Source organism: Chroicocephalus ridibundus, chromosome 3 (genome assembly GCF_963924245.1).
Source record: "Chroicocephalus ridibundus chromosome 3, bChrRid1.1, whole genome shotgun sequence".
NCBI lineage: Eukaryota > Metazoa > Chordata > Aves > Charadriiformes > Laridae > Chroicocephalus > Chroicocephalus ridibundus.
Genome location: NC_086286.1, coordinates 112,191,903 through 112,218,535, shown reverse-complemented (window position 1 = coordinate 112,218,535; position 26,633 = coordinate 112,191,903). Strand labels below are relative to the sequence as shown.

General features: G+C 42.6%; 1 protein-coding gene across 3 annotated transcripts in view; it reads left to right on the top strand.

The window, feature by feature from the left end:
- The window catches only part of ADAM17 (ADAM metallopeptidase domain 17), a 36,120-nt gene that overhangs the window by 2,854 nt on the left and 6,633 nt on the right, over positions 1–26,633 (top strand). Inside the window, exons 2-15 of one of the 3 annotated variants that reach the window (XM_063330456.1) lie at positions 9,561–9,693; positions 11,185–11,318; positions 12,191–12,279; positions 13,229–13,397; positions 14,956–15,086; positions 16,844–16,933; positions 18,008–18,121; positions 18,666–18,810; positions 19,327–19,415; positions 21,514–21,666; positions 22,499–22,698; positions 23,718–23,821; positions 24,507–24,641; positions 25,592–25,722. In XM_063330456.1, the coding sequence (XP_063186526.1) occupies positions 9,561–9,693; positions 11,185–11,318; positions 12,191–12,279; positions 13,229–13,397; positions 14,956–15,086; positions 16,844–16,933; positions 18,008–18,121; positions 18,666–18,810; positions 19,327–19,415; positions 21,514–21,666; positions 22,499–22,698; positions 23,718–23,821; positions 24,507–24,641; positions 25,592–25,722 (1,817 nt within the window). Of the gene's footprint in view, positions 1–9,560; positions 9,694–11,184; positions 11,393–12,190; positions 12,280–13,228; positions 13,398–14,955; positions 15,087–16,843; positions 16,934–18,007; positions 18,122–18,665; positions 18,811–19,326; positions 19,416–21,513; positions 21,667–22,498; positions 22,699–23,717; positions 23,822–24,506; positions 24,642–25,591; positions 25,723–26,633 lie in introns of those variants that run through there. The other 2 variants (XM_063330455.1, XM_063330457.1) reach the window with 2 other exon arrangements.

The window sequence follows — 26,633 nt, the reverse complement described above, 5'->3', positions numbered from 1 at the left end:
CTTTAAGGAAGTTTCAAGGATTACCATTTTGTGATTTCTATTAAGAACTTTCTTGCATGTTTCTCTAAAAGTTCAGTTTTTCAGGAAGGAGAAAAATGATTATACCGCAAAGAACAGAATTTGTCAAAAAATAGAATAAGTAGATATAAAGACATGGGTTATTTCCCAGCATTTTTCAGCTAAAGTAATCTTAGGGTGTGGTGCTCCAGCAGTCTAAACTGATCTAAATTGGGACTGCCACAATCCTGGCCTCAGCTTTCTGATCCCTTCCCCATTCCTGTGAGCACATTCATGGAGCTAAGCTGCCTGGAAGTTAATCGCTTTTTTTTTTTTTTGTAAGGGGTAGGGTGTCTGCATTTAGGTGTTTTCTGTTTGTGGAGTCCACTCCCTGGACTAGTGCACAGCATGACTGTCCAAGTCCCTGCCCTATGTGTTGGGGGGTGGTAGGGGTTGTGCTCAAGGTGAGGGATGAAAGTAGGATGGTATCCACCTTGGTTTGTTGCCTTTAGATGATCTGGAAGCGGTGCTCTTTTTAATAATGTTGACAACAGGGATTAATTTCTGTGAGAAGTGTGACTACTAGTCAATACAATGACTGTCGTTATAGTTTTACCTCTGAAAAATTAATGTTAAGTCTTTTAAAATTTTTCTTTCTGTTGTTGTTTATCTTTGAAGATAACCTTTTATAACTATTAAATATTAATGCTGTTTGTCTTGGAGCTCAGAGATATCTGAATGATAACAAGTCTTAACGTACTTGAAAAGAGTAGCACTATAAATACCCAGCTTCAGTGCTGTTGAATACATCACTGAATATATCTAAAAAGCTGCTTGAATCTGTTTTACAACACAGTGGTATTAGTAGTGCACTGCCACTAAGCAGCATGTATCCAGGATTGCCCAGAACAGAGTTGATATGTAAAATGTGTCTTACTCTAACGTTATCTGTTTTGGATGAGATCTTTTTATCACAAGCTAAGCAGGGAAATAAAGAAATAAGATAGCTGTTCCTCTCCTGGGCAGATGATATTCTTTGAGTCACTCACTGGTGGTCTTTTTCTACCTATTATATTGCACTAATAAAATCTGAGGCAGGTAACATGGGCTTGAATTGTTTTTCACTGCTCAAATACCGTGCAGAACTCAAAACAAACTGCATGAGCTAAAGAAATGACACATCATATACGGTTTGGTGCAAACCTACGTAATGCACATCAAAAGACTAGAATTTACAAGTTGTTGTAAGTAAAAAAAACAAATGATAGTAGGGTTGATGAACAAACTGGGGGAGCTGAGTCATACAGAGGGCAGCATAGAATCATTCGCAGTCAGTTTTGAATTCCGTTTCACACTTGGTGTGACAAAGCGCAGGAAGTCTGTAAGGCCAGGAGCGTAACTGGCTGCCAAAGAGTTAAGGGGTGGGAGGTTTAGTTCAGTGTCAAGAGCATGCAGTGAGATAATTAGTGACAAAATCCTTATGCAAGATTAAATTTCCTCCTTCTGGACTGAAGCATCTGTAAGAGACTAAGGCAAGACCTAGATAAGGACCAAATGACTAATTTCCCTACCATAGTCTGCCAGTTTTGTTACTGTTTCTTATCCCACTTTAATATCCTTTGAAGCAAGATTTTTTTTTTTGATCTATTTTGGATTGAGTTGGTTTTGCAGTTTGACTCCTCAAGCCTAACTAAGGTTGCATGTGTATGTTGCCATGCACTATGTGGAGGAGAATCCACGGACATACAAACAAATAGCAGTATATTGCAGTGTGCGATACCTGCCCAGGATGCTGTGGGATTATTTCAAAATCATTGTAGAAATTTGTAGATGCAGTGTTTCCATAGGTGATATTACAGGCTAAGTGATAACGTTACAGTCTGTCGTATGCTTTGTCTCCATGTAAGCAGCAAATGCTTCATATAGATGTGGTCTTATTGAATGCAAATTATCAATGTGATTTTTCTTGTGTTGTGGATTGGCCACCTATTCTGTGGAGGTACTTAATATCAAGGTTTTAAAGTACTTTTCTCAGGTTTGTTTTCTTTTGTTCATGTGAATCAGTCAATGTTTCCATTTCCAACTAAAAAAAAAAAAGAAAATGTGATAAAAGTGTAATTCCAAGAGAAGTACTCAAAGTCAAGAAAGTGAAGTATGTCAACACTAGATTAAATTCTAATTATTAAGAATTATTAAGAACATAAGTGCTCAGTGTGAGTTTGGTTTTCAGTACTGCCAGTTTGGTCTGACCTCTAAGCAGCCAAAAAGGAAAATTCTTGTTTGCATTTAAGATTTGTGGTGGTTTTATTTTCCTTTACCCTCACTGTAAAAATGGAGAACTTCACTGCTGCTGTTTGTTGCTGATAGCAGCAGTGACTCATCTCGGTTTCACGCTTCTGCTACTCTGGAATTTTTTTTGTGTGTGTGCAGAAGCCCCAGTGTGGGTTTCTGCTCTGTGGCTGGAAGAGCCGAGCAAGGAAGCGCAACCAGCCAGCCCTTCAGCACAGGGTTCTCCTGATTGCTCTCTAATGTTACACCAGGATTTAATTATGTGTTTAGTAGTCAGGAGAGATTTATCTTTGAGATAGAAGTTTATATTTAACTTCTGTTATAAATAGGTTGATTCCCCCCCCGGCTTTTTTATAAACTGCAGGAGTTTGAGTTTGCCTGTTTCCCAGGCTGATTAAGGGAAGTCCTTTGCTGTGTGTAATAAAAGGTTAACCAAGAGCCAGGTTTCTTTAACAAAGAGCAGTACATCCTGCTGTCCTGTTCTACAGATTTCATATGCTATACTCAAACTTGCCTGTTTTGGGGATACCCTGCAACCCTCTCAATGGTTCTGATGGTCTTCCTGGTGTCTTCTGGTCTTGCAGGTTTATGAGACCGTACTGCTTGCCAGCCTGCAGCTAGTATGCTTTTTATCCCATATTTATGTCACTTGTGCCCTGCATCTCTTCACAATATCCATCCCTGTCGTCTTGTGCTACTCCTAATATGCATTATTTGTACTTTTTTTTCCTCCTTGCTACTTGCATTTTTAACCTGTGTAGGTACATGGACAGGGGGGTGGGATGGGAAGGGGGCTCTGTTAGGCGGGGAGGCACCTATAGCTGCCACCCGCTTGATGCTGATCTGTAATTATGGAGCTGTTGAACAAGAACATGGTATCCCTTGCATTCCCTGGTTTCCTTTCTCACCTTTTCAGATAGTTAATGAAATCCTAAAGCTCTGCCCCTCAGTGCCTGTGACGTAACTTGAAGTTTGGAAGATTGTGTCTGAGTCCATAGTCATATCCGCAAGGAGAAGAGATGCAGTCAGATGGCGAGAAGGGGTTGGTCTCACATGTGTAGCCAGACAGTAATTAGTCTCTATCTAGAATTGGTTCCGCTCAAACTTATTTTGTGACAGAGCAGGATTTAGTGGTGTGGTATCTAAGCACATCTAAGTAGTAAGGCTGACAGTTTTTGGAGAGCCAGACAAATGATCTATTTCCAGAGAAGACTACATCCTGTGACTTGGCTGTTCTTGTCTGCAGGATATGTGAAAGCATGTGGTTTTTGGGGTGGTTTTTTTTGAGCATCAAGTCATATGATGCTGTTCTGGTTTAAGATGAGACAGCTGTATTGCCCTGGTTTCACTTTGAATATGAGGATGTTAATTCAGTGGGCTTCCTTATGTTTTTTATAATGTCAATATTTGAGCAGGATATTGCTTTCCCCCTCCAAAAAAAGTGCTTTCTACTTTCACTGATAGCACAGACTGAGTTAATAAATCAAGTAGATCAAACAGAATAAATTTTGTTCCTCACTGGTCCCTATTTAAGATGTGTTTAGTGAAGGAGAAAATTTGCAAGGTTGGAAGTATGTGAGGTAACATGTAGGAGTCATTGGGTGTATTCGGCTGTACTCAAAACCATCAGAAATAGCAGTTTAAATATCTGTATGACTTCTGCTAAACAGAATTTGCACCCTTAAGGAAGTGTTTGTGCTGTTCAGAAACAGATGTCTGTTTTACTGTAGGGGAAAAAAAACTTCGGAGTAGTATAAGCGTGCAGCTGAACAAGTTTTTTCTAAGACGAGCTAGAGGGTGCTTTGTAGGTTAAGTTTTCGTGGTGCATTTCGCTGGGCATTTATCAACGTGTGATAAGTACAGAGTAGTTTAGCCTGTGTAACTGCAGGGAAACTGTACTATGGAGTAGCTGGTAGACAGTAAATAGTCAGCCTACCTTTACCTCCCAGTGCGAGGTCTGTGTAACCGTACCCTGAGGCTTTGTCTGTGCTGGTGACTAACTGGATTCGGTCACCTTGTTTTCTCACGTGGCTCAGCAAGTTTGGTGCAGCTGGGATCAAGTCAAAAACATGCCTTTTAAAACATTCAGCAATGCTGACGTGGCTGGCCCTTCTTACTAACAGGTTTGTCTAGAAATGTCTTTAAACAGAGTGTAAACCTTTATCCTGTTATGTTTTATAAGCAGTCTGACATACATTTAGTTCTTACTTTCAGCCTGTTTCTCACACAACTTCTGTTCACGTACACTTGATGAGCAAAACAGCAGCCACTCTTTGGTGGAAACAAGTAAACACGATTTATCTAAACTGTTAAAAGCATGGGTTGTTTCACATGGGATAAGCATTTCAATTCACTTTGTTTTCCGTCTTTGGCAACGGCTCTGTACCAGATGTACCAGAGAAAGATGTAACAGCACGTGTAATGAGCTGTTACAGAACAGCTTTCCCACAGATGGATCTTTTCAATGCATCCTCTTCATCAACAGTCTCCTAAAAGCAGTGCAAACTGTTACGAGAAGGTACCCATAAACGTTTAGGCATGACTGCATCCTGCCTGGTGAAGACCATGTGTGTGCCCAGTTGAGATATGGATATATTGAGGTATGAATACATTGGCCTTCTCCATTAGCATTCCCTGGAATGGTGCTCCAGTCAAACGATCCCTCTGTATTGCAGCCAGTAACCGACTGTTACCACAAACAGCGGGGCAGCTGTTTCGTGTGCGGTGATGGAGACTTGCTTTAGCTCTTATGGTTAAGGTTGGAAAGACTCCAGAATGTGTTCCAAATTCTGACTGAGGCTGTGAATTATATTTGAAGTGGCTGTATTTGGTTACTTTAATTAAAATATTTTTATGTATAAAGAGGGTCATCATCTAAATAATAATAATAATAATAAAAAAAGTAATAGCAATAAAGAATATGGAGCCCTTCAATCATTCAGTCACTCCCCAGCTGAATCAGAAACATTGTTATTAGCTGCTCATAAGCTTTTTGTTAAGCATTTGGTATCCATTGTAAGTCAGCTCAAAATTAGTGCGCAGATGGTAGTCAATGAGTGCAACACAAAATACAGGCTGGAGCCCTTTTTTCAGACTTGGAGGTACCAATGATTTAACAGTCACACAGCAAGCTCCTCCCCAAGCCTGTTTGCTGTGCTTGTTCTACGGCTGCTCTCTGTAGGCTTGCCCTCCCATCCCAGTGCCTTTTGACAGGAGGTTTATTTCTGCTTTTATTCCCTTTGGGATGGTTGGAGAAGTAACTGCAATCTTTCCTGCGGACCCCTCTGATGCTCTTGTGGTCATTTTTAAATCTGAAAGTAATATTTTAAAATATATTGGGTCTTGTGTTTTAAGTGGAGACATTTTCTATCATTGGATATTTGTGAAGAGAGTTTTTTAAAATATTAATTATATCTTCTGGATTAAAACTTCATGCTTCTAGATAAGCTTAACCTTTCTATAAATACTGCAGTTCAAAAGAGTGCTTGTGAAATGGCTGACTTGCCACATTTACTTGTTGCTTTCCGGGCAGTAGGCTGGGCGTGAGATCATGGGAATTTACTGTTCTTCTTATGAAAGCTGAGCTGGTTGGAGAAGGATGCCATTGGTATTTCAATTGGTAGCTGAGCACTTGAAGAGAAACCTCCTCTTTTAAAAAATATGCGGTGGGCTCTGACTCAGTGAGCTAAGCAGTTGCCCAGCACATTCTTGAGCTCTTTGCTGCTGGAGCACCCTGCTGCAATGCATACTGGCCCATAATTTACTTTAAAGATACTTTGCTGTGTCTCATAAGTTGCAAAGTGTAGTGGCGATTGCCTTTTAGCCTCGAAATGAGGTGGAAGAAAAGGAGGAAACAGTTGGTGAGTTCAAAGCTGGGGACAGAGGTAAAGTTACTGCTGTGGATTTCTTCTTGGGGACTTTGGGGTTATCGTCTGTGTCACCAATGTTCCTTCCCTGTTTCTCTTACAAACCTGAGATGTGTTATGGTCTGGCAAGGTCATGTCCCCCCTCCTCCAGGGATCAAGGCGCAATGAGGTGAAGGCTGGCAGTCGTAAACAAACAAATATTCATGATATCCGGATGAAATTTAGGTCTCCTGCAAAAAGAGAGGAATGCAGAAATCTAGGAGGGGGCAGAAGGGAAGGAACCACAGGAAAGTGGTCTGGGAAGACCTGAGTCAGCTCAGTGCTGTTGAAGCCCCTGGGAAATGGCTGTTGGACCATAGTGAAGATAATGAGGAAGGAATGCCAAAAAGATTATTAAACTTGAATAAAAAGTAGTCAAGTATATGCCTGCTGTGGCTTCCATCCACAGACTGCTGTACAGTTGGACTCTGTACAGTTCTGTTTGTTTTTTTTTTAAATAATGACACTTCATCTTTTATTTTCAGTAAGCCATGACCATGGATTCATTTTCATGGTATGAAAATTTTACAGAAAAAATTTGGTTTGAGTGTGTAACCAGTATATTTTTTCCACATCCTTCTGATACCTGAATTAGTTCACAGATTTATGTCTAGCAGCAGCACGTCTTCAGCCTTTACTTATGTCGCAAGTAAAATTAAAAGCAAACAAATTTAGGAAGGGTGAGAGGAAATACGAACAAGTGCATTCTTGTTTCAGGGTTACAGGAACTAGGAGTGTCCTGTGCTTCATTTGTTACTTTAACAGAATCATCTTACTCATGTTCATCAACTCTGTAGGTCTTGCTCTTGCTACCTTTCCGGTGTCTCTGTGAGGCATTTCTGGAAGGGTGTTTGTGTGTAGTAAGGTGGAGCAGGGCTTCTGAAGTTCTCCTTGCCTACCAAATAAAAGAATGTAATTTCTTTAGCAGACTTCTCAGGTCTCTTGCCATGAAACTGGGACATTTTGTCTGGCCACGGTGGCAGCTGCATCTTGCTTTTTGGCATGACCCTCCTCCTGGTTCTGGGCGGTATTTTGGAAGCAGAGGTGGAAAGGGGCAGGAGGAGTAGTGTTTTGCAGCTGGAATTGTGCCCCTTGGGCAGACCTTGTGCTTGGCAAGTCCCCATGTCAGCAAGTCCCAGTGTCAGTAAGTCCCCAAACAGGGCAGGAGTGGTACCACACCTCTCTTGATTCATGGCCCACACACTTGCTCTGTATCGCAAACCAACACTTGGTATCCCATATATCAACATTCACTTTAATTGAGGGGTCTGCTCTAGCTGACGGTGTGTTGAAAGACTCTCAAATTTAATTAAAACAATTTAGGACTAGACAGTTTAATGAGGCTTTTTCCAGAATTGATTTTCCCTGCCTGTCCCTACCCTTCTCCCAGGTGGTTCTGGATGAGGGCAGGTGCCAGACCATAAGCAATGAATTTTGATGGGCTTTTTAAAGAAAAGGGATGTGTTGGGGGGTTTTAGGTATTTGGTCACTGTGTGGCTCTAGTGAACCTTCTCTGCAGCGTGTGGCAAGCTACCGATGATGGCACTGCCTGGCATGCAGCAACTGGGCGCATAAGGGGAAAAAAACGCAACATGAAGAAGGTGGTGGAAACTTAGCTTTGCATATAACCCGAAACGCATGGTAATCGATTGCAGGTGCTCTCGACCTGTGGGTTGTAAACAGAAATCAGGAAATTGCAACTGCACTGCCCTTCCTGCGTTGCTCAACAGCAGGGGAGTGGCAGCCAGGTGGGAGAAGCCTGGGAGCCGCTGCTCCGTGGCTTCCGCTGCAGAAGGCAGCTGTGTTGCCAGTCTGTCACTTTGCTAGTAGGTCTGGTGAAGGGCCAAGAGGGCTGTGAGGTCATCTTTTCCTTCTGCAGCTCCCTCACTTCCAGTGTACACAAGCACATGAGTACACATACACTGGTGGTGAATTCTCCTCCCCCTCATAAAATAAAAAGGGAGGTGCTTGCCTTGGCCCAAACAGTGTGCCTGTTTTTAAAGGCTTTCTTGGGCTTTAGAGGCATGATGGTACTGAGTGTCAGGTTTTAAAAAAGAAAAAAAAGAACACCAAACTTCAGGAGCTATACCAATCTGCGTTTCAAGTTGGCAATCTTCACTTGTTGCACAAGAGCCAGTAAAACTCAGCTTCCTAGTGATGCTGCTCACTTAAAAGTCCAATAAAATGCATGAGGTTACTTTGCTGGGTGGCTCGCTAGTGACTGGGGGCTCTGAAGAGGTGGAAGGACATCTTCGTTAATAAACCCCCACTTTGGTAGCTGTCATATCTGGTTTAGAAGCATAACTGGAAATGGAGGGGAAAAATGATTTTTTTTTTTTTTTAATAAAAAATGACTGGATGAGCACTTCTGCCTCTTGTAAAACACAGTTGACTCCACATTTGGTGCAGTGAAAAGCATGAACGCCCCTGTCAGAGAAGGAAGATGGTGATGTGGGAATAAGGGCCTCTAAGGCTGTAAATAGCAAATTAATTGATCAGTGCTGGTGGAAGTGAAGGCTGTTGTCAGGTGTCTCGCTGGGTTGTGGGTGCTCTGGAATGGAAGAGCCTGGGCGGGGGGGATGCTCCTGGAGAAGGGCTGCCTTAGAAAGCAGCAAGAGGCTTTATCAGCAAGAGTCAAACACTGTTGGGAACTGTTTAGTGCACTTGTTAACAGTGGAAGCATCTGCAGAATATTGGCCTGAATTTGTAATTTGTGTGCCGCTCCCCATAGGGGTTTGGGCCTTTCGTCTCCCTCCTCTGAGCAAGTTTTCACGTTCTGAGTAGGGAAATCAAAGGTGTTCTGCATGATGATAAGGTACTGAGAAACCGGGGTACCTGGAGGTGCCTCATATGAGCTGCCTCATTAGTTATTTCTGATTGATTGAGCTGTGCAGCCATCTGTTTTCTGACTACTGTCAGACAGAAAGGTAATAAATGGAGTCCTGATCTGTAGTGAATTTGGTAGAAGTTTCCTTGGTTAAATTATTTTCTTCCTCAGACTCGCGTGGGGACCAGCAGGTGGGGAGGAGAGTGATTCACACCAGAGAAGTGCGGATACCCTCCCCAGTTTCCAGAGGGCAGCCAGGGAGGGCATTGGCTCTCCACAGCTGTGGCAGTAAAAATGATAGCTTGGTTGCTCTAAAATTGCTATGAGAATTGAGCTAAATTCTTTGTTTGCCTTTCTCAGATCGTGTCCTGTCTCACACAATTTCTACTTGCCTGCACAAAATGCACATTTACAACAGTTATCCTAAAATTAGAGCAAACTGTGATCTTGCTGTTGGAATGGGAGGCTCTGTTTTGCTGTTTTGTGTGTGCGTTTGTGAAAGAAAGAGTCTCTTGAAACTAAAACTTCCCTTGTTCTTCCAGACACAGTTGAGTCCATGCTTTCAGACTACGACATCCTTTCTCAGTCTAGCATCCAGCAACACTCACTGAAGAAGAGGGATCTCCAGCCTGAGACTCACGTGGAGAGGCTTTTAAGTTTTTCAGCCTTGCAAAGGTAACTAAATCATCAGCAACAAAACAGTTGCTGATTATTTCAGTTTACATGATGACTAATATGCAGTTCTAAACCCAGAAATAGTTATCTTGTTTTCTGTCATGACTGGCCAGTTCTCATAAATTAGTGATCTGCATGGTTATATGACTTCAGAGAGGCTTGGGGGAAACAGAAAAATGAGTTGCATTGTATTGCTGTGTTTGCTGAAGTGTCAGTGATTTTAAGATTTCTTTTGCTTTGTTCTTAGCTTTAGTTTCATGTAGATTACTTCCACTGATTGGGTTGGATCCCACTACCTCATCTTGGCAACATAGTCATGCTTCTGGACTGTCCTCTGTTTCTCAAAAATCTCTGCCTTCAGTTTGGGGAGTGCATGTGGTCTGTTGCCCAAGAGTTTAATTTTTTTTTTTTCCATGGAGGTTTAATCCTCTTCCTACTGAGTGTAAATTTCCCATTCAATAAAACAGTTTAATGTTTTTGGGTTTTTGTTGGGTTTTTTTTTGGTTTTTTTTTGGTTTTTTTTTTTTACAAGATGGGAAATAGAAACACAGGTGAAAGGGGAAGCAGAGGTAGAAGAGAGCAAGCACAAAGGTTGTAGGGATGCTGTTCTGAGTGCCAGAAGAGTGCCTGACAGGTATCAGAGTGCTGAAATTGTGAATCTGAAATGGGGGAGTAGGGTGAGAATAACGCTTTGTATTAATTAACAAGTGTAGGTTGATTTTGTTCATCTGACGTCTTTGTCTGCGAGTTCTCGTGTGCTTTCCCCATCTGTCATCTACAACTACAACTGTCATGCAAGTTGTGAATATTTTTTAAATCTCTAAATGCTTGGAGTGGGGTAGCAAGTATAAAAGGTTCTTGGGATCAAATGTCTGGCTGTCGCTGTCTTGAACTGCCTCACGCGCCCTGACTTTATGGCGAGGTTGCAATACTGCCAATGATAATTGCAGAATAATTGCAGAGGGGCATACCAAACATCTTTGACCCAAACCCACATAAACCAAGAGCCCATGTGGCTCCTTCCAGAGAAGGTACTCTACTTACTTCTTGGGATAGCCTTTGTTTTTTTTGACACTTTGTCATAAAAATCTACAGAGTTCAGATTTCTTCTTATATTCTTCTGACTATTATTTTGGAAAATAAGAACTTTAAGATAATTTAACTTCAAATAGGTAAACAAATTCCTTGGTCTGATCTTCTATTAATAGGTACTGGTAACTGGTTTTGCTTGACTGCCTATGGAGAAGGTGCATCATGAGCAAACCATGACTGTTTGGGGTGAAGGGTGTGTAGGGTTTTGTTTTTAATTGAACATCTTTGATGCTTTAAAATTTTAACGTTTACAGTTATGACTTACGCAGCATATGTTTTTGTAACCTGCTTATCAGAGTTAATGCTTTTGAACGTCTTTGTTCAGTAAAATGGGGACTGGATGTGTCTGTTTTTTGTAATACTTTGCTTAAAAATAAATGGAAGTAAATTCTTTTACAGGCACTTTAAATTATACTTAACTGCAACTGCTGAACACTTTTCAGAAAAATTTCAAGCATTAATTGTGAATGGTGAAGGCAAGGAAAAGGAGTATCGTGTTCAATGGCAAGACTTTTTCACTGGACATGTCGTTGGTTAGTATGGACTAGACTGTGTTTCAGTACTGAGAAGGCACAGCTTTGCACAAGTCTCTTGGCCAAAGGAAATGGTATATTGCCCTCATTTTCATCAGATATGATTAGAATGAACAACTAAACTTAATTCTCATGCCGCTTGGGTTTTCTGGGTTTTTTGGTGGGTTTGGGATTTGGGGTTTTTTGAGTTATTGCACCAAGGTTCTAATATTAGGACTCTTTGGTTTGGCAGAACACAAAGGTATAATTTACTCAGGCAGCGGCTTGTGATTTTTTTGAAAATGATGATGGTGGCTTTAATTACAACTGGAATGTAGGACTTAAGCGTTCCTTGTCCTGGAACACAAAGTCCAGGTAGTGATGATGAAGTGTTGCCCAGATTGTTATATTAAAAGTCTTTACGATGGTTCTTTGCAGACTGCTTTTCTGCAAAGAAAGGGTATCTTTCTGATGTTTCTGCTAAGTTGTTTTGATTTTTATGTTGCCTTTGTGATGTGGTGAAAGTCTTTTCCACTGGAATGCAGGCTGACGCAGTGAAACTGCTGTCTGATAGTGGTAAGATGCAAGCTGCTTTTGCTGGCAGAAATATTCTGTGTCCCATTACTAATCCCCACAGCCACCTCAACACTTTCTGCAAAATTATCAATTAAATCTAAGTCTTGATGGCTATGATCATGGGGAAGTTAAGGCTGGGGGACAGTGATGGTTCTCTTTTTTTGTTTTCTGTAAACCGGACAATATAGTGTTCTTCGGAGACTGAGGAAGACAATTTGACTTGAAGTTTAAAGCAAATTAAAAAAAAAAAAGCATCTGTGCAGGAGTGCATGCGAATAGAGCCAAGTTAATTTATTTTTTCCTTGCTTATGTTAAAGGAAAGCATAATTCCAAGGTTGTGGCGCATATTGGGGATGAAGACTTTACAGTAAGAATCAATACTGATGGAGAAGAATACAATATAGAGGTACACGTTACTGTTGAAAGCAACATTCAGACAATCATCTCTTTTCCCTGTTGGTGTTTCTGGTTAATTGCATTGACACCTCTGTAGCTCATAATATACTTGGTGGTGGTGTTTGTTCTGGGGTGAGGAGGGAGAGAAATGTGAAACAACTTTGACTTTCACCAGTGCTGAGTTTTATTAGTGAGTGACATTCTCTAACATTAGCATGTTTTAGATACATCAGGGAGAAGGTATGTTTCAAACAGAAAGGGGTTTTAGAAATAGAAATGGATAACATTAGTAGTTAGTGGTGATCATGTTCTCTAGAATAACAAACTGTGCAGCTTTCTGAAGAGAGCTGAGCTCTGTTGAGCTTTCTAAAATTTTGGCTTTTGTTACAGTTTGGAATTTTTCCCATTCTTCTGGCTTTATTTGAAAATCTGTTATTTTTCCCTGCTCCCTTGTTTGTGTTTTTCACCACTTTCATTGCTTGTGTTATTTTAGACTACTGGTTTTAAAAAATATTCAACAAATATATAATTAGAGACTATCCTAATGAGTTGTTAAGTGCAGTATATTCCCAGACACAAGCTGTATTAGAATGGCTGAATAACAGTAATTATGACTGAGTGTTATATGGATATTGTAATTGTCTCCAAACCCAAGGATATGCAGAATTATGGGTAAACCTGGGAAATCCAGTCATGTTAAAGTGTAAAAATGTGATTAGAATACCCAAACCAATGTACTTGTGTTTTACATTAAGATCATGTAATAGCTCTTTGATTGTGATTTAAAGCATTTTTGTGTTTGTGGTCCAGAGTCATAGTCCAATGCATTTGTGTGTTGTACGTGTAAAGCTGTGGAGATTTCATGGTACATACATATAATTTTTTTACTTACATAGACTTAGTCTTTGCATTCACTGTGTTCCTAACTAATTGCATTTTTGTTTGTCTTCTCCCGTCAGCCACTGTGGAGATTTGTAGATAATGTGCAGGATGAAAGACTGCTGGTCTACAGATCTGAAGATATTAAAGATTTCTCAAGATTGCAGTCCCCCAAAGTGTGCGGTTACTTAAAGCTGAACGAAGAAGAACTGTTGCCAAAAGGACTGGAAGACAGGAAACAAAATGAAGGTGAGCGTCCGTGCCTTGGGAGAGCAGCGTCTTCAAAACAAACGCTTGAATTTTGGCTATATCAGCGAGTAAGATCAGAACCTGGGCAATAATCTGCGTTGCTGCTCCTAGTTTAACTATTAGCTCTTTAAATTCATTGATGGGGGGGAAAAAAGCAGCACTCTTCCTCATGCCCATCCCCATCCAAAAAAGCCCAACCACAGAATCACAGAATCTTCATGGTTGGAAAGGACCCTTAAGATCATCGAGTCCAACCAAACAACCTACAATCTCTGCCACTGGAGCATGCCCTGAAGTGCCAAATCTAGACGTTTCTTAAACAGCTCTAGGGATGGTGACTCGGCCACCTCCCTGGGCAGGCTGTTCCAGTGCCTGACCACTCTTTCAGTAAAGTCATTCTTCCTAATATCTAATCTAAAGCTCCCCTGCCACAACTTCAGACCATTTCCTCTGGTCCTGTCATTATTCACCTGGGAGAAGAGGCCAACACCCACCTCTCTCCAACCTCCTTTCAGGGAGTTGTAGAGGGCAGTGAGGTCTCCCCTCAGCCTCCTCTTCTCCAAGCTAAACATGCCCAGCTCCCTCAGCCTCTCCTCAGGTGACCTGGTCTCCAGACCCCTCACCAGCCTGGTAGCTCTCCTCTGGACACGCTACAGCACTTCAATGTCCCTCTTGTACAGAGGGGCCCAGAACTGAACACAGCACTCGAGGTGAGGCCTCACCAGTGCCGACTACGGAGGCACCATCACTTCCCTGCTCCTGCTGGCCATGCTATTCCTGATACAAGCCAGAATGCTGTTGGCCTTCTTGGCCACCTGGGCACACTGCTGGCTCATGTTAAGCTGGCCGTCCACCAGCACCCCCAGGTCCTTTTCTGCTGGGCAGCTTTCCAGCCACTCTTCCCCAAGCCTGGAGCGTTGCTTGGGGTTGTTGTGACTGAAATGCAGGACCCGCAACTGATGAAAGGAAGAAACTGTCACTCAGGGCATGTTTCTTCCTGGCTTGTTGAAAGGATGTTTGGCCCTACCAAAGTGTAGGCTAAGGAGAGGAAGTGATTTCATCAGGCCTAAGCGGTGTTTGTTGTGATAGCTGGCAGCAATGTAGGTACACTTTCGAAGGTGAACATTAAAACAACTTAGTACTTCTGTGCCCTGTGCACCTGGTGGTGACTCAAAGAATCCATCTTTTGCTGTGATGGCGTTTTGAGACTTTTCGGTCCCTTTTTCCTCCATCCTTTGCTGTGTCAGCAGAGGTTGGGTTAATGACTAGGAACAAGAGGAGGAGAGGTGTTAAGGCTGAGGCGATGACCATAAAAGCTCTATAGGTAAATCTGTTGAATAACTCAATTTTGCTACTATACTTACGTTTCCTTACAAGAAGTTTGAAGACTCTTATGAAAACAAAATTTAAAAGTAGTTACTAAAAAAACCTTTAAACTAAACATCCCCATTCTGCCCTCAGAAACCCACCCAAACTCACATTCATGTCCTAAATAAGGACACAGCAATGGCAGTTTTACTGAGTGCTTATTTAATTTTATTTAAAATGTTCACATTAGCAAGCATCCATCGGAAAAAAAGAGCTGTTCCAGAGACCTCCAAAAACACGTGCAAGATGCTGGTAGTGGCAGATCATCGTTTTTTCAAGTATATGGGCCGTGGGGAAGAGAGTACCACTATAAACTATTTGGTAAGTTAAATATACTCTGTTACCATTTGCTAGAATAAATTCAGGAAAAAATAGTGATGCAGTAGTTAAAACAATGTACAGCTTATACTACTTCTATACAACATAATGTATTTACTTCTCATGGCTATGTGTGCTTTTTACCTGGGAAGATGCCAAATCATGCTTTAAAAATATTTTATAATGGTGATACTGTAGTTAAACAGTCTTCAAGTTTCACTTATAAACAAATCCCTTACCTTCACATACTTCTCATGGCTGTGCTGATTTCTACCTAAGAAATTTTCTTTTTCTAGTCAGAGCTTTAGAATCTCCTGGATTTTGAAATCCACTGCTAACGATCCAAGCATCTTTATAGTTCAAGCACACTTAAAGCTCATAGGAGAGGCAAACCCAACTTGTATAGATCCCCCTCCACATTCTTCCAGGATCTGCTGTCTAGAACAATAAAATTAGAAGCAGGCATGGTAAACAATTTCATTGTACATAGGTGTTGTGGGTTAACCCTAGCAGGCAGCTCAGCTCCTCCCAGCCGCTCGCTTATTCCTCCCTGGTGGAACGGGGAGAGAATCGGAAGAGTAAAGGTGTGAGACAACTTGTGGGTTGAGATAAAAACAATTTAATAGGTAAAGCAAAAGCTGCACACGCAAACAAAGCAAAATAAGGAATTAATTTGCTGCTTCCCATAGCAGGCAGGTGTTTATCCATCCTCAGGAAAGCAAGGCTCCATCACGTGTACAGCTTACCAAGTAACTCAGCCAAAACCAGTACAATTGAATTGTCTACCTGACAACTTTTTGTGAAATAGAACACCTGCCCACAGCCTTTCGGCAGAAGTGGAGAGTATGGGTTTGGGGACTGGAGACAAAAACACATGAAACCACTTCTGGAGGTCTGTTGTTTGTCAAGAGTCTCTTTCTGCACCTGAATCTTTGAAATGCTAATCACTCTGTTCCACCTTTGCTGGCTTTTTGACCTTTCTGTCCCAGAAATGTTTACATTCCCTAGGTAACGGAGCCTCAATTTGTGTGTTTGCAGAGATGTTATTATCTCAGCATCTGACATATGTTGAGACTAGCTTACTCTTGTGTTTCCTAGGTAGATGCGTACTGTTAACAACGCAGTGATTGGAAAACTCAAGCACAAGCTGTTATTGAGTGTCTCTGAACGTCCCTTCTCATTCTGAGCAAGTTTGATGGCTTATATTTAGTAGAAGGTGTTTTTTAGGAAGATGAGAACAGCTTGAAAAGAGAGGTATTGATAGTGAGCACTGATGAGAGACTTTCTGGAACCTTGTGCCTGAACCATGATGAGGAAAATAACAGGTTTTTGGCTGGGAGAGGGAAGCAAGCCTCAGGGGTCAGTTAAACTAGTTAAGCATCGTGCTAAAACAAAGCAGTAAAAACAACTCCCTCCTCTGCCCTTCCCCTCAAAGAAACATGGAAATCTCATATATGAACAAAGGGTTTCCCAAGATGTTCTTAATATTGTTGCTCTTCCACTACACAAATGAAAGCGATAAATGGGAAAGTTTGTACTGCTTTTTTATGATGGAAAATTTTCAAGGGTATTTGATAATAGTCTCTGGATCCAAGTGCTGTTGTTTTTGGATTGGTGAGTATGTCTGTTATGTTATATGAGGTTCAGTCTTAATTTGAAGTGGGTGTTTCTAGAAAAGTATGTTGCAGCTTCTCTGAGTGTCTTAAACTTTATTACATGAAAGCTCAGAACTAAATAACTTGTTTTTCTTTTCTATGTAGATTGAATTGATAGACAGAGTAGATGACATCTACCGAAATACTTCCTGGGACAACGGAGCCTTCAATGGGTACGGCATACAGATAGAGCAGGTATTGACTCAACTATGCAAAGGGTTTCCAATTTAAAGGATAAGAATATGGTTTAGATATCAGGGTTTCTGATTATTTTATCTGGATTAGAGCTAAAATAATCAAATCCTACATTATTAACTCCAGCCAGGAGCGCTCTGAAAGATCATCTTGCCAGAGGTGATGTTTAATGATCTGACACAGCATGCCCGTGTTCCTTGCAGTATTTGAGACGGGAGTTTTTAGGGAGTATCTTTCCATAGTTAATCTCAATTCAAAGGTGCTGGGTTTTTTTGGTCCTGAATATAAGCGATTCTTGTTTCTGCCAGATGTACTCTTATGCATGTATTTAATGCTTGTGTTTAAGTGCTTAGCTTACAAAACCTGAGTGGGCCTTGAACACAGATGAAAAAACACAAATCCTGACTGAAGAGCTTTTATGACTCGCTTAGATACCATGATAGTTTAGATACCGGTATGGGGTGGACACGGGGGATACAGTGACTTCAATTTGTATGATGGCTGCTGAAAGTTAGTGAACAGAAATCTGGAAAAGGACATTAAAAAGAAGAGGAATCTATCAGCTCAGAGTACTGGAAGATCTGTCACATGGAACACAGAGTTGTGGTACAAGCTAGATGCCCCTTTGCTGGGAAAAGGTCTGCAGGAACAAGAGTTAATTGGGTGGGGAGGGGGAAAGAACATGTTGCCCTAATTCTAGGTTACTGGGAAAGTAGCAATACATTAAAATACATTTTGGTTAGATAGAACTCTAACATAAATAACCCCAAACCATTTCAGATGTAAATCCTGGTTGTATTTGGTTTCTTTGATAGAGTAACATGTATATGAAAGCAGAATGCTACAGTGAAAACTGTTGATGTTACCCTATAAAAGGGCTGGTGTAGTTACTTATGATGTAGTTGGTGTATCTTAACTAGCAGAGGCTGAAAAGTTAACATTAGAAGCATGCTGAGTCTGAATTTTTCTCTTTGCAGATCTATTGAGACATTTAAGATTACATAGAAAGCTTTTCTGTAGCTATAAAATTGACCAAAATTCCTCTGCATTATTATTGCCCTTCTTGAAATGTAGATTATCATCCACAATGAGCCAAATCTTGTAAAACCTGGAGGAAAGCATTACAATATGGCAAAAAGTTACCCAGATGATAAGAAAGATGCCTGGGATGTGAAAATGCTGCTAGAGGTAGGTTTACTGTAACCCTTGAAAAATGGTGCCCCTTCCAGAGAATTACTCATTCATACAGCTGCTCTGTAGTAACAGATGAAACTCCTCTACTTCCTTCCCAGGACGTGCAGATGCTACACAAAGTCTAACTAGCTGATGTGCCCTGTAGCCCATGGGAAAGGGCTCCGTTGCATAATTATAGAGCACACACCAATTAGAATTATTAGTATGTGGCCTGAGTCAGAAAGGCAGTGCTGATACGTCTGGCCCTGAGACTGGCTGCCTTGTGACCTTCATCAAATTATGGTGCTTGGGTTTCCCCTTTCTGTGAAAAGGGGAAATGAATAGACATGGTATGTAAATGAATGCGTACAATGTACTTGGGTATTAATTTAATTTTCTACAGCTCTGTAGGACAGCTAAACAGCTGTTTTTTTCAGAGTTAACCAGATCTAGAAGGTGCTTGTCTGGCTTATTAGGTAAATGTTCTTATCTATAACTTCTAATATACACCATAAAGTGTCTTATAAAGATTTGACTACTTTTTTTTTTTTCCTTAAAGCAATTTAGCTTTGATATTGCTGAGAAAGCAGCTCATGTGTGCCTTGCTCATCTCTTCACGTATCAAGATTTTGACATGGGAACGCTTGGATTGGCTTATGTTGGCTCTCCCAGACCTAACAGCCATGGTGGCATTTGTCCTAAAGGCAAGGCTTCTTTTTCTTCCATCCCAGTCGTGGGTTGAAAGATAGTTTTTGTTATTTGTGTTTAATCCTCTTCTCCAACTTTCACAAAGCATGATGTGTTATTTGCCTAGGCTCTAGTCATTGCCTTTTGGATAGAATAGATGTTGTTTTCTTGGCTGGAGCTGGAAAATGAAGGGAGGGAAGGATGAAAGTCGCTAAGCTATCTGGTGTGAACAAGATGGATAGAACAAACCCTAGGCCAAATGCTGCTTTGTGTGTGTGCATCTTGCAGCAGTTCTGGAATGGCAGATGCTGTTGTTTTGGAAATCTCTTATTTTTTCCCCTTTACTGCAATACATGAGGTGTTTGTGCTGTGCTTGAAAGATTCCTCATTCCAAAAACTGGCAAGAGGCAGGGTCTCACTGGTGAGCCTGGGAGAACAATAAAGCTGTTAATTGATCCCTCTCTCCCCCCAAAAACCCGAAACCTAAGAACAATGTTTGTCAATTTTTATTTCTCTGTTTCTCACTTCTATAGCTTATTATAGTCAAATTGCAAAGAAGGACATCTATCTGAACAGCGGCTTAACCAGCACCAAGAACTATGGGAAGACCATCCTCACAAAGGTGAGAGAGTATCCTCCTCTGCAGAGCGTAAATGTTCGGTGTGTTGGTGATGTGTGCCATGGGGTTGTGACAAGCTTCTGTGTGCTCACAAACAAGCTGCTGGCTTCCTGATTGAGTCAGATCCCTGGAGACAAGGATATAGATCACAAAACCAAAATCACCGTTTTTGTTCTTGCCGACAAGGGGAGTTGGGACTGAATGGAATTGAAGATTGAATTCACTGCGGAACAGGAATGAGGAAAAATAGCTAGTGTCTAATAGGAGCCGTAGGTGTCCAGATATAAACAGGATTTTGCGCTCTAAAAATGAATTTAAATGTCTTTTGCTTAAAAACAAACAAAAAACAACAACAAAAAACCAACAAACACACCCTCAAACAGAAGAAGCAGTATTATACAGTAGCCGTACAGTAAGAATAAAATTATCCTGCTGATTCAAGTATGAAAAAACTTTTGTGTTCGCTATTACATACACCTACAACGTGCAGGTGGATGATTGCGGACATTTGGTCCGTTCCATTTGCAAGGAAAAGCAGTGAAAGTAGCGCAGGCAAAGTAGGAGTTTTAGTTTGGGCCTTTTAATGAAATTCCTCTACCGGATTTTTTTGTGTGTCCTGAATAAGTAGAACAGAGAACAGTATAACAGACACGCCTTGTTAGTGCTAATACCAAGCCTAATGTAAATTGATGCTGTCTGGATTTATTTTTTTTTTCATACTTGATGAGATAGTTGAATACATAAAAGCCTGAATATGAGCTTTGTCTCACTTGTAAAGACACCGGAGTAGTGCCTGTGTTTGCATCTACCAAGTCTTTGCAGTTGGGCATTTTTCTCTTTTGCTGACTTCTGCTGACTTCTCAGCTGTGCTTTTCTGTAGCTTGATTATAAAGGGAATTCATAATTGATGTGTGGGCTAAAACTTGGCACAGAAGCTGTCAAGAAGCTAGGGAAAAAAAAAGACAGTGAAGCTTTGTGTTAGAGGGATGTTGACAAAGAGCTCTAGCTGTTGCTGTGCTATTTGCATTTGTTGTTCAGTCTCCATGCTGGAGTTCTGCCTTGGATTACAAAGGAAATTAAGTTTGTTGTCTTCCCAGTAGCAGGCACAAAGCTTGGGATGAGGCAGCAGGAGCATTAGGTATTGGTTTAACAGGGAGAGTGCTGCATGGTGTCCAATTGGGTTTAAAAAAAACCAACACACCACTTGCTTAAAACCCTTCCCCAAAGTAAACACAATGAAGCACAGGAGTGATCCCTGGGTCTCTGGCTCTCGCATTAGCTATGCCTGGGCTGGGTACTGGTGCTGCTCATTGCAGTGCTTGGTCCTTCCTGTGCCTGCACAGCAGCAGAAATGACGGTTAGCTCTTCAAACTTGCTTCTTTCTCTCGTGAACTGCTCGGTCTCCTTGTGGTTAACTTTTATTTCTATGCTAGCTTTATTTGTGGTTGTCACCTTGTGAGCTTGACACCATCTGCTGGTCAAGGCACTGCAGGGAGGCGCGCAGTGCAGCGAGGCAGAGCCAGTTTGGGATCCCCAGCAGAGGGAGTCCTGTCTTGCATAAATGGCGTTGGAAATCCATCCCTGTCGGGCCACATTTGCAGATGTCTTGCCTAGTAGTCGTGTAGTAGAAGAGCTTATTCACACTCCTAATGTCATCATCCATTTAGAATAAGTAATTCTAATGGCAAGATACGTTAAACAGGAGATCAACTAATTGTACTAGATGGTGTTTGTTTGGATTGTTTTCTGTTTAACTTTTTATGACTTCCAGCTATTTAAAAGCAAATTTTGATACTTGAAGCATCTGCATTGCATTGAAAATAAGATCCAGTTGGTATTGTAGGACAGCATTTTGCCTTTAACAGTGGTTTAGTATTCAAACACAGTCCTGGAACTTGCCTTTGGAAATGGACCATAATTTTACTTGCCTTCAATTCCACACTTCTAAAACAAACAAATAAAATGTTCATAGGTAAATCCCTGTCCATCTCAGTATATCTTAGAATTGAGGGTGGCCTGGAAGTAGCTGGGATCTTCTGTCCTGTCCTGCTTGGACTGCTTTTTTTTTCTTCAGCATTGCTTTTTTTCATGTTCAAAAAAGGAGGCTGACCTGGTTACGACGCATGAACTTGGACATAACTTTGGAGCAGAGCACGATCCTGATAGTCTGCCAGAATGTGCCCCCACTGAAGACCAAGGAGGGAAATATGTTATGTATCCAATTGCCGTCAGTGGAGATCATGAAAACAACAAGGTACAGTTGCATGGTTTTGCTTCCACGTACGAGTTTCTGCTGTGGTCAATGACTTGCATGGAAACTCTATTTAGTTAATGATTCCTGTAGCTTCAAACCATCAGGAATGTAATGGATTAGCTATAAGAAGAAAACATACTTGCATGCTGTTGGGTTCTCTGCAAGATAAGTTCATCTTTGGATTCTGAGTTTCACTGGAGTTTGTAGTGGTCAGGTGCTTTTTTAATTAGTTGTTTGTAATTAGCTGTGGATGCATCTTCCTAAAAGGAAGTACCGAATAGCATTTGGGTGGTCCATAGCTCTTCTCGTTGCAGAGAGGCTGCCAGACACTGTAGCCATGGTGCTCTCCGGTCTCAGAAGCTTGCACTGGCAGTGTGGACTTGACATTATGCCGGTTCTGCAGATGAGAAACCGAGACTATCGAGGGAATGATTAGCCTGCAGTCTAGTCTGGCTTGGTGTGGTTCATGCCTAGCCCTGCTGCCGAGAGACAATACAGTCTCTCCCTATTGCTACAACTTCGCAGCCCTTGCTGGGGATAGTTGCTAGTGCTCCTCAAGCTGTTTGGAGAGCTGGAGTTGGTTCTGTGACCCTGAGTCAGACTGCGTGTGGGTGTCCCTGCATTGTAGCGTAGCAGTGTCCTTTATGGACCCAACCATTACTTTCCCATCTTAAAATTTTTCCAAGGTATCAAGCTGGTAGTACAGAGGGAGTAACTGCTTTCTGAGACACCAGAATTTGGAGGCGTAAGGAGGCTGAGGCTGTCTTAGATGCCAGGTGTTGATAGAAAGGTACGCTCCTCAGTGCTGCTCTTTCCCCTCGTGACTCTCTAGATGTTCTCAAGCTGCAGCAAAAAATCCATCCATAGGACCATAGAGATCAAGGCCCAGGAGTGCTTCAAAGAGCGCAACAATAAAGTGTGTGGGAACTCCAGGGTGGATGAAGGCGAGGAGTGCGATCCTGGCCTCTTGTACCAACAGGCTGATCCCTGCTGCTCTGCAGACTGTAAACTGAAAGAAGGCGCCAAATGCAGGTAAGGGGAAATAAGTTGCAACTTCTCTTACATAGGAGAGAACGGTGAGCTGGGCCGAAAGTTCCTAAAGCCACCTGCAGTGTCACAGACCTGCTTCCTGGCTTTAAGGCTAAATGTGGGAGCTGAACACAGTAAAGGATTTCAGGAAAGGCTGCTGTGTGCATGCGCTGTTTGCATACATTTAATTTTTATGGCATTCTGTTACTTCTTCTGAAAAGTGCCAAGAGCTGCAGGCTTAGAGGTGATTGTTGTTATATTTAAGAACAAAAATCAGGCATTCAAAAATTAATATTAAACATTTCCTGTGCAAATACAGTTTTTGCTTGTATTGCAAGGCAGCTTCAAACTGGGGTCGCATACTGGTATTTTCAAGACTGCTGCAAAATGTGCTTGAGCAGACAATGCAGGGACTGCGCTGAATGAGTCCTCTTTCTGGTCTTGCTCTTTGGGTGTCGTGGCCCTGTTGCAGTGCAGTGTCCAGCCTTGTTTTTCGGAGGTCAGCTCTGCACCTCGTAACAGTAGAGGGGTCGTGCAACTCGCAAGAAATTCCCTCAGCTTTAATGGCCTGCTGTCGTGTGTGTTTGTAATAAGGGCCTTCTTGCATTAGATGCAGAATGAAGAGAATAAAGAGAGCGCAGAATAAAGAGTGGTAAACCTTCAGGACAAGTGGGGGGAAAAACGTGTGGGGAAGAAAACAGTGGAAGATTGTGTCCAAAGTTGCACAACAAGTGATAAGAGCATCCAGGTGCCTTGAATAAATATAAGGATCCCCGTGTTGCCTCTCAGTGTGTACTTTCTACGTGCTTTCACCTTCGGTAAATGAAGAGTGAGTGGGGGAGTAGAAAGGTGGTTGTGGGAGGGAGCAGAGAGGGCAAGAGTTTTGAGTCACTGAATTAATCTCCAAGAAGTAGCTTTTTTTTTTTTCCTGAAACATCCTTTTCCCCGGCCTTGTCATGCTTGTACTTGTTTTTTTAAAAAATTGCTGAATATTTCTGCCTTTCCTTTTGATCTTTCCACAGTGATCGGAACAGTCCCTGCTGTAAAGGCTGCCAGTTTGAAAGTGCACAGAAGAAATGCCAGGAAGCCATAAATGCCACTTGTAAAGGAGAGTCTTTTTGCACTGGTAGGACGTGTTTCTGTCCCCTTTACGTCAGCTAGCCAAGCGCTTCAGGCTCAGTGTCCTGTTCGATCCGCTTTCAAACTAATGCCCTTTATTCATCCGGTACATGTAATTTTAGAGACCAGTTAAGCATCACAAAATTGCCCTATAATGAGTTTCATTGTAGTTCAAGAATCACTTGGTGATTTACTGCCCAGAACATGAAAAATGTTGATTATTTTTTTTCCTTCTTTTTTTCCTTCTTTCTTTCCCTTAAAAAAAGAAAAAGCAAAACAGGGTGTGTCACTGGAAAGTGGACAAGAATGAGCTGAATCTTGCCATAGAAATTGTGGAATTACTGCAACTCTGCTTCACTTCCCCGCTTGTTTACTTCCCCCTCATAATCTTTCCTGGAGGCAAGGAGTCAAGTCAGAGCTCCTGCTTTGCTGATGGCGCCTCCAGGGTCTGCTACCTACTGCTTGGTCACTGGAGTGCCACAATGCCTGAGTTGTTGAAAGCCTCCAAAGCTTTTGCTGCCTCTCGGAGGAGCTGGCAGGTAGCCTGCAGATGAAAGCCAAGAACAAGCTATTGGGGGACCCCCCGGGATGAGTTTGGATTTCCTTTATTGTCCTTTTTTCTTCTGCACGGCTTAGGTGCTCTGCCCTTTACTCTAACACAGTCCTCCCACCCTGTTGACCCCCATCTGTAGGGAACAGCAGCGAGTGCCCCCCTCCAGGGAATGCTCCAGATGACACGGTCTGTGTGGACATGGGGAAGTGCAAGGATGGGGAGTGTGTCCCTTTCTGTGAGAGGGAGAAGAACCTGCGGTCCTGTGCGTGCAACGGTGGGTGACGTGGGACTGAACTGAAATGTGTGCTTCAGCTCTGCTCCTTGGAGAGTGCCGGCCTCACTGTGGGCTTGCCTGTTGGAGGGCTGAGTTTATGGTTTCTGAAAAAGTCTAAACTGTTAGTTTTTTCGGTTTGGGAAAGGAACGTGGATGTCCTCTTGTCCTGTGGTGGTCTGGGTTTGAAGACATTAAGATGAGGCTCACAGTCTGGCCACCCCAGTTAAAGGAGAGGGTGCTCTCCCACCCTCCATCTCCTCCGCCACAGGCGGACGGGAGGGAAAATCTGTTCTCTGGTTGTAAAGAGATCACAATCAGCCTCTGGACCAGGCACCTGGCAGAGGAGAGGGGGCCTCCAACAAGTCACTAAAGAACAATTTCAAAGAGGTTAAAGTGCCTTGAGAACACAGGATCCCTGAGTCCAGTCCTCTGGTACTGCAAACCTGCCTGTCCTATACTTCTGTCAGTAAGCTTTGCTGTTCTCTTGCTCTTCATCTCGGCTCTCAAAACTGGTAAAGCAGCTGCGAGCAGGAGAAAGGCTTCACAAGGGCAGTGCAGGGAAGTGCTGTGAGCCCCGCTGTTTGAGATGGAGGGTGTAGCCAAGGGAAGGGTGCCTAGAGGAGCCAAGTCCAAGAAATATTTAAATCTGTGTCTTGGACATGTTTGGAACTTCTTCACGTGCCTGTTGATTCCTGCAGTGTTGGAGTATCGGCTTGGAGAGCTTGGTCACACTGTGTGCCCTAATATGTTGTACAGGGCATCTGGCTGAGTTTCAGGCTTGGTCATCAGAGTGCCCAAAATTGGGTGATTTGCACAGCCCTGCCTTGCCTGCGGGGAAGCTGGGCAGGAACGCAGTCAGCCAGGGACACGTGGGGTTATGCATCTGCGTGGTTATGGATTGCAGGTGACTCCTGGTGCTGCTGAGGAATGAGTTTGTTGCTTTATTACAGAAACGGATAATTCGTGCAAAGTGTGCTGTCGGGACGAGCAGGATAGGTGCATACCCTACGTCGATGCTAACGACCAGTTCCTGTTCCTGCGCAAGGGGAAGCCTTGCACTGTGGGCTTCTGCGATACAAATGTAAGTTTTCCAGATGTCAGTGCACTGCATGCTCTGCATCTCTGGCTGGGTGTTTGAGAGTCCTCTGTGGTGAGGACTCTGCTGGCAAAGAGAAGCCAAAGCGTGGCATACCGCTGAGCAGGGTTGTCCTGGTTTAAGTTAAAACAGAACCAACTTTCTGTTCAGTAATTTTACTTTTTAGCTAAGCCTCTTCTGTGTACTATGTAAGTATGTCTCCACTGACTAAATATTAAAGGGTGCCTGAGGCTGTAGATGGAAGTTAGTTCTGCTAAACTCCTGTGGATGGTGAAGCTGTTACCTTCTGCCATGGCTTATTACCCCCTTCTCCCGCTCCCCACCGCTCAGCCAGCCGGCAGTTTGTGCGAAGGAGGTGAATGAGTGCTGCCGTAAGCTCGTCTGGCTTTGCAGTGCTTGCTGTTTCAGCTCTTCACGTTAACTCAATTAATTTTGACTAAAATAATTTGGGTCAGGGAGCAATCCCATGAAAATGTAGCTGGCGGTATCTGAAAGGGGCAGTGAGCCCGTGGCAGGGAGCCTGGTGGGCTGCTGGCGCTCGGTGACTGTTTCCACGGTACAGCTGCACACACAGTCGTGTCACCTGCAGACGCCAACGGTTGAAGCTAAACTGGGTGTTGGCAGAAGTGAATTTGGGAGGGCATGCCCCAGCCCTTCTGCTGGCAGAACTGAAAGACCCATGATGTGCTGTGTTAAACCAACACAGCCAGATCTGGGAGTCTGTCTGTAACCTTGGGCTCCCGAGAGCTGCACCCTTCTCGGCAGGTAATGGGAACCAAGACTTCCAGTGCTTAAACCTCTCCAGAAACCTCAGTTTTATATCCCCTAACGTGGGGTGAGGGTGGGGTGGTTTTTGCACGTTTCAAACATTAAAACTTCTTCTGTTTCAGACGGCA